Source organism: Liolophura sinensis, chromosome 5, assembly GCF_032854445.1.
Source record: "Liolophura sinensis isolate JHLJ2023 chromosome 5, CUHK_Ljap_v2, whole genome shotgun sequence".
Taxonomy (NCBI): Eukaryota; Metazoa; Mollusca; class Polyplacophora; order Chitonida; family Chitonidae; genus Liolophura; species Liolophura sinensis.
Genome location: NC_088299.1, coordinates 1,900,534 through 1,908,229, shown reverse-complemented (window position 1 = coordinate 1,908,229; position 7,696 = coordinate 1,900,534). Strand labels below are relative to the sequence as shown.

Sequence of the window (7,696 nt, the reverse complement as noted above, 5' to 3'; positions counted from 1 at the left end):
TCCATGTGACAAGTGAAATTTCTCCAAACAGTTCAACAACAAAGAAGTTATTTTTGCCACAACATTCTCTGACATTCTTTCAGCAGTTCTACTCACAGAGTCTCCATTGCCAATCTTGTTTATAACATGTATGAGTAGAAATCATTTATTCAGAAATTGTCTGAAGGGTAAAAATGAGTCCACCAAATTACCCTCCAGAACCAGCATGGTAAGATGATCACAAAGTGGCCACATGAAAGATCCACTGAAATAGTTACAAACTGACTATCTGAAGTGACTGATATCAGAACAGTGCGTCCAAATATTTACGGTCTTCTCTGACCACGAGACACACGCAGCCAATTTATATACAGGGGAGATAATCTCTATTTGTTGAGACAACTTTCAATAGTTTAATGTTGAAGAATGCCTGTTGTTCTGTACAACATCACAGCATAAGAAAAGAGAAGATGATCAGTTCAATCTGTTGTGCTACTCCGATCTCCTTTAGCTTTTCTGCCAGGTAAAGGAAAACCAGATTTACCTGAAATAAAGACAATACATAAGTGATAACGCAATATTTTGCATTCACTGTTTTATCCTGTATAAAGTTATTTGTCCTAATAACTGTTTGAAAGCCAAAAGCTTTATGACAAAATCTTTTAGTTCTCAGGCAATAAATGGAGATAGGTTTTTGGCACAACAAACTTACAGCAAATGTGACTGAAAACAACCATCAGTGTCCTAGTTGAGTAAAATAGCCAGTCTGATTCAACACACAGGTTCAACACACTACTTACTTGGTGGCTGTGTGATTCTTGATGTCAGCCAAACAAAGGGCTCTACCAGAGACTGACGATTAGACACAGAAGCTTCCCAAAGTCGTACTGAGAATCAAAATTATAATAGCCATCTTGAAATCAAACAATAACTAATTGTACAAGGTATGAACTGTATGTATTTAACCATAGCCTCTTTCACAATGAGCATTAATTTGAGATGGCACACATCTAGGCATTTCAACGATCTGTGGCAGCAACAAACACGATGAGATGAAAGATAACATTTGATATATTTATTTATTTACTTAATTGGTGTTTTATGCCGTACTCAAGAATATTTCACTTATACGATGGCGACCAGCGTTATGGTGGGAGGAAACCGGGCAGAGCCCGAGGAAACCTACAACCATCCGCAGGTTGCTGGAAGACTCCCACAAACTGCTGGAGAGGAAACCAGCATGAGCTGAACTTGGACTCACAGCAACCGCATTGGTGAGAGACTCCTGGGTCGTTACGCTGCGCTAGCGCGCTAACCAACTGAGCCACAGAGGCCCCCAATAACATTTGAAGAAACTGGTATATGGAAATGAACAACAAAGAAAGATATTCTAAGAATGGGTAATTATTCTGGTAAAAACGACAAATTATAGTATGCTGGACAACAAAATAATCTGAATGTATGTAGACTGTGAACGTCAACAGTGCAGTTTTTTAGTCACAGTGAAGCAGTGGAGTTTTATACACGTATGTAGACTGAGAACGTCAACAGTGCAGTTTTTTAGTCACAGTGAAGCAGTGGAGTTTTATACACGTATGTAGACTGTCAACGTCAACAATGCAGTTTTTTAGTCACAGTGAAGCAGTGGATTTTTATGCATGTATTAACCTCAGTGTTAAAAACACACTATTTCCACCTCTATGTTAATGTTTGTGAGTGTAAAGCATGTAAATGTCAGTAAAACTGCAAATGCCTGGATATCTGTGGTCTTCAGTTGTCGACCATACACATTACCTGTATTACATCATCTGTCATCAAAAACAGAATTTAAAGGTTGACAGCAACAGCAACAAATACCGGTAAGACCGAAGCCTTTTATTTTTGAGAAAGGCTAGATACAGTAAGGTTTCATCTGCAACCCATATAAAATGTAACCCATTTCACTGACTGCATCAACCTGGATGTCAAATTTTGACATCACTGTATTTCACTTGAACTTTGGCCTGTAAAAAGCACACAAGTACATAGGGCCTTAAATGTTATTGCCAACCCTAAAGTTTCTCTGATAAGAAATTAATCAAACTTCACAAAAAATCTCTTCAAAAGGTGGATGAATCAATCAGAATCCAGCAAAATGTGTCACTGGAAAGCAGCTAACTTTAAGTGTAATACAGTCATAATTTATAACATGAAAGTTAACATGTATGCATATGGAAAAGTGATCAATATGATTATGGGGTCTCCGTGGCTCAGTTGGTTAGCGCGCTAGCGCAGCTTGATGACCCAGGAGTCTCTCACCAAGGTGGTCGCTGTGAGTTCGAGTCCAGCTCATGCTGGCTTCCTCTCCGGCCGTAAGTGGGAAGGTCTGGCAGCAAGATGCGGATGGTCATGGGTTTCCCCCAGACTCTGTCCGGTTTCCACCCACCATTATGCTGGCCGTCGTCGCTTAAGTGAAATATTCTTGAGTACGGCATAAAACTCCAATCAAATAAATAAATAAATCAATATGATTAAAAGGCAAAACAGGGTAATAGGAATAACTCGCCCCCAACTGGGGACTCGAGAACAAGCTACACAGACGGTCCAAATGACAGCAGAACGCATTGTTTTCTTCTGTGACGTTACTGTGCTCTTCATATAAGTTGTATGAGCACACGTACACCAATAATTGTGACGTAATAAAGGAAAGAAAAACGGAATTCATAGCTCTGGTCCATCTTGATACAAGTGGGCAGGAGTTTTATGAGTTGCACATTGGATAAAACTCACAAAATGGCAGTGCTTTCAACTGAATCAATGTGCTTGATTTTGCTTACTTTGAACTGTGATATCTCAATTGTGCAACATCACAAAAATGAACGGTTTCACTTTTTTAAACTTCCTGTGGGACACTTTATCAATGTATATGTACATTTGATCTGGTGTTGGCTTTTCCTTGAAAATGTTCAGACACAGTAAAGGTTTACCTTTTTCTCTAGATGCCCACATCTGTGCCATGCTAAAATCCACCTGTCTTGTCTCCTGGAGTTCACTCTTGTTCCCTATGACTATCACATGGACCTGGTCAACAGACAAGTAACACACACAGCGACAGTTATACAATTGCTATTCTGAAATGAAGATGTGTCGTTGTACATATGCAGACCAAGAGTGCTCGGATTTGTTCATACTTCATTAAGAATGGCGGTACAATCCAATGTCAAGCAACCTATTCAGAAATACAAATCTTCCTCTGGAGCAAGGCAGTTTGGAGATGACTGTGAGATACACCAGGAAACTCCAACCCAAAATGATGAAGTCCGAACAACGCTGAAGTCCCAATACTTCCAACCCAAGGTAATATCACATAGTCAAGCAGAATCCTAGATTGCCATATATATATGTAGTCTATTTAAAGGAAAAGACCTTTAAAAATCAAAGTAGGCATCACTAAATAGACCACTTAAAACTATACATAAATATAGTTTCATATAGTTTTTTTTTAGATTTTTCTCAAATTAGTTAAAGGCTCTCAAACATTTGAATTCTAAGGTGGGCTTTATGGACCATACCATCAGAGGTTAGGAACTCTGATGTCACAAGAAGCTTTTTCAACTCTAATCACTACAATGAAAGTTCTCTATTTACCCATGAGTGAAAGATTACTGAAATAATGTTCCCAAAAATTCCTTCCTTCTGGTGAACATCAGGAAAAAAAAAGCTAACGTGACATCAGGGTTCCTAGATACTGTCAGTATGGCTCAATAAACCACCACAGTTTTCAAATATCTGAATGCCTTTCAACACACATATAAAAAACCTGAAAAAATAAATGAAAGTATTTTTACGTATAGTTTTCAGTTGTTTGTATAATGAACCTTACTTCATATATTAGTTTTCAATTCCTTTAATGGGGCTGCAATGTTTCAGTGTTTCTCAATATTCCAGTCAAAGTACATGTATCAACTATTCAAAACAGCGAAAACAAGTGATCTTCAACCAAACAGTAGACTGTGCAAACAGGCACAATTTCTCCCTTACCTCTCGTTTGTCTCTACTCTTATCAATATCCCGCTTGACTTTATCCAACTTTTTGAAGGATTCCCAGTTGGTAACATCATAGATAAGAACAAAGCCCTGAAAAAACAATAACAGTGTCGTACAAAACATATACATGTATCATCAGTAGGTATAAACTATACCTGGAGCACACTAAATTTCTTAAGTTTATTATCATATTATCATTCTATACCAGAAGTCATCATATGACTGAAAAATTGTTAAGTACGATGTTAAACCCCATGCACTCGCTCACTCGCTCACTCTATACTAGAACAAGGAAATTAGTTACATTTGTGATGGGTTAATTACATATTCATAAATATATATCGTCACTTAAAGGTATAATTCTTTAAAATTAGCCCCGTGAGAGGCTTCTAACCACTACTTACATCTGGAAAGGTCAGATAATTCCTCTGTAGGTCTGGTCTGTTATTGTCCTAAACAAAAACGGCGTGCACTATAAATACCGATTTGCCGTAGTCTGTGGTTTAAAGGGTAATAAAGACAACACACGAAATGACCTTGAAGAAATAGGTCACTCTTCTACATGACGTAGTAAATGCACATGTGGCAATGGTTTTATGAGATACCGTTCCACAGATATCATGTTTACATTTATTCATTTATATTATTGGTGTTTTACCTCAGACTCAAGAAAGGTTCACTTGTATAACCACAGCCAGCGTTATAGTGTGGAGGAAATTGGGCAGAGCCCTTGTTGAACTCACGACCATCTGCTGGTTGCTGACAGACCCTCCCACAGAGAGGAAGCCAGTATTGGTGAGAAGATCCTGAGTCACTGTACTGACAACACTGAATTTGAGCTTGCAACAAAGTGACTTTGCGGGGAAATGACTATCTTAAGCATGAAAGTTCAACCAACAACTCCCCTCAATCATTCAAGCTTACGAAATATTCAGACATTGTTAACCTGAGATAGCTCTGATTTTAGGTTTTGCTAAATTTGTTTAACCATAGATGGCTCCAAATCAACGCCAGAGCAAACTGCATTTAAAAGTCTAATGTACTTGTCATAGCAGTTTTCCAAGGCATTTGAGAAAAACACTGTCTTTTACATCTCCAAGGAAATCATTTTGCTGTCAAACCTGTTCCTTACATTTTCATTTGTTTACATCATCTAGCACAGCGTCAATCAGTTATTCCCAAAGACAATGCTCAAAGAGACTCACTGTACTGATAGCCTCAACATATTTTACAAGGGCAGGTAACTGCGTCTGTTTTTTAAGTGAGTTTGTTTTGACATTGATTTGGGACCATCCTTGGCTAAATAAAATTTTGCTAAGCCTACAAGAAACATCAGTGCAATGTCCACAAAACCATTACATATATGTAGTCTATCAGGTGCCTCTTTGATACCTGTTCAACAGATTGTTCAAGCTTAAGCCAAGATCATATGTACAATATAAACAACATGATTTCATTTCATGACATTGTTGCATGCATGACCATGTTTAATAAACCAACATCTCCTCTAAACTTCTAATGACATACTTTCTAACTTTTGTCACCAAGATGGGTTACAAACAGAACAAAAGCTGCCCTCACCAGGGTTACAAACATAGCAAAATCTGCACTCACCAGTCCTGCTGTGTCAAATATCCACACTTTCTCCTTCACTCCTCTGTCAGACTCAATCATGGCGGTATAGATATCCTCTATGGTGGATGGCATGGGCTGTAACAATCATACAACTTGGACACTGTCACATGACTATTAACAGGTATGAATTTAACTGAAGTACAGAGAATTTAATTACAAGAACTAAACAATATGACATAAATGTATGCCCAGTGAAAGAAAAATTAACCATCCCTTTTGATATATAGGTTAACTAATGCATCAACACAATCGACATGTACTTCTAATTTACTTTTTAAAAATACATATAATAAAATTACTCTAAATCTTCAACCGCTAAAGTGCTTTTTTCAGTGGAGTTTATGCAAACAAACAGTAGGAAAATGACTTTTAAAATGATTTGTTTGCGTCATTAAAGATGTAAGCGTCATAAAACTGTGCAAATTATTTCTCTACACTTCACAGTTCTCTCAAAATGTTTTAAAATATTAGCTGCAGATGGGGTTGAAAGGTTGAAGAATGTATAGGGTAACATGCAATCATGCTACAAAATGAAGCACAATCCTCACTGAAACAACTTGTTTTATACTGTATGGGGATTGTCTGCCCTTGCTTACCGTCCCACTTATATGGTTTCCATATATCAGCTGTTCAATCGTGGCTGTTTTGCCCACCCCTGTCTGGCCACACACTAGAATCTTGCTAATCTTTCCCATAATAAACCTGCCCTCGGCACTGGGTCTATTGCCAATGATGAAAGTCACAGGAAACCAACATCAACTCACATGACGCTCACTGCAAGAGTTTCCTTCTCCTGAACAGAAATCACATCCTGTAACACAACAAAAACTACAAAAATATGTAGTACCATACTAACATTAATCCTTTGCTTAAGGAAAATTTATTTATTTGATTTACTTAATTATTTTATTGGTGTTTTACGCCATACTCAAGAATATTTCACTTATAAGACGGCGGCCAGCATTATAGTGGGAGGAAACCGGGCAGAGCCCAGGGGAAACCCATGACCATCCGCAGGTTGCTGCAAGACATTCCCACATTTGGCTGGAGAGGAAGCCAGCATGAGCTGGACTTGAACTCACAGCGACCGCATTGGTGAGAGACTCTTGGGTCATTACGCTGTGCTAGCGTGCTAACCAACTGAGCCATGGAGACCCCTATTTATTTGATTGTTGCTTAAAGTCATACTGATGCACGTACAATGGCGGTCAGTTTTATGAGTGGACGAAAGCCGAATACCCAGCATAAACCACCAAGCCTTGGAAAGTTCTGAGTTCTAACTTTTCGCCTGTTTATTCAAGCATATTTTTGATGGCATTATTCTGTGCATTCTAATAAAATTAGACTTTTTATCAAGCCCTAAATCTGTGTTTGTTTCCAACATCACATTAAAAAGGTGCATAAATCACAATGAAAGTTGCTCTTTCCTGTGCAAAAAGGTTCAGGAATCAGGGTTCACACTGTATTTTTGGTGCAAGACAAGTGGGGAGCATTATGCTGTTAAAGGCCCAAAAAGAAATATGAAGATATTAATAGGGGGAATCCACAAATGCCCTGTCCAAGGCCATATTTGAACTCGTGTTTACAATAGGGGAGTGCCTAGTTTGAGTTCTTTTATCGCTGAAGTTTAAAAAAAATCCTATTTTATCATATGACCTATCAAAAATGTAGGCAAGTACTGCTGACTCGGCTATCACTCGCTGACTGATTTGTTTTGTAGATATGCACCTGCATGCAGTATTACATATCCGATATCATCTCCAGGACAAACCAAATATACGTAAAATTGCCTGACCATCGGCATATAGCCTAGACGAAGTTATAGCCCCGGATGATGTAAAGTCACATTCGCATTTCAGCCAGCCTCTAGCTCATCCAATGGATAGTCGGGGCTACCAGCGGTATGCTTTTGATTGGGCCCCAGTCACTGTCTGGGCCTCTCAGCGAGCGTTGTCGTCTAGCAAAACAACGAAGCGTTATTCTCAGCCGCAAGTTCACTTTCGTGAAAATGGCATCGTCCAAAGATGGCTACAAAATGATTACTACATGTATTATA

General features: G+C 38.5%; 1 protein-coding gene across 3 annotated transcripts; it reads right to left on the bottom strand.

Moving 5' to 3' along the window:
- On the bottom strand, nucleotides 1–7,532 carry LOC135465779 (NF-kappa-B inhibitor-interacting Ras-like protein 1). Of its 3 annotated transcripts, none has more exons than XM_064743117.1 (8): nucleotides 7,436–7,532; nucleotides 6,237–6,451; nucleotides 5,620–5,715; nucleotides 4,410–4,457; nucleotides 4,000–4,095; nucleotides 2,946–3,039; nucleotides 780–866; nucleotides 1–523 (listed from the first exon to the last, which is right to left on the bottom strand). In XM_064743117.1, exons 2-8 carry the CDS (start codon nucleotides 6,333–6,335, stop codon nucleotides 459–461), a joined length of 585 nt encoding a protein of 194 aa, XP_064599187.1. In that variant the 5' UTR covers nucleotides 6,336–6,451; nucleotides 7,436–7,532; the 3' UTR covers nucleotides 1–458. The 3 variants fall into 3 exon arrangements, with proteins under 3 accessions (XP_064599187.1, XP_064599189.1, XP_064599188.1); XM_064743119.1 differs by having other exon boundaries at nucleotides 6,237–6,433; nucleotides 7,436–7,521; XM_064743118.1 differs by having other exon boundaries at nucleotides 7,369–7,499.
- Between the last annotated feature and the right edge of the window lie 164 nt (nucleotides 7,533–7,696).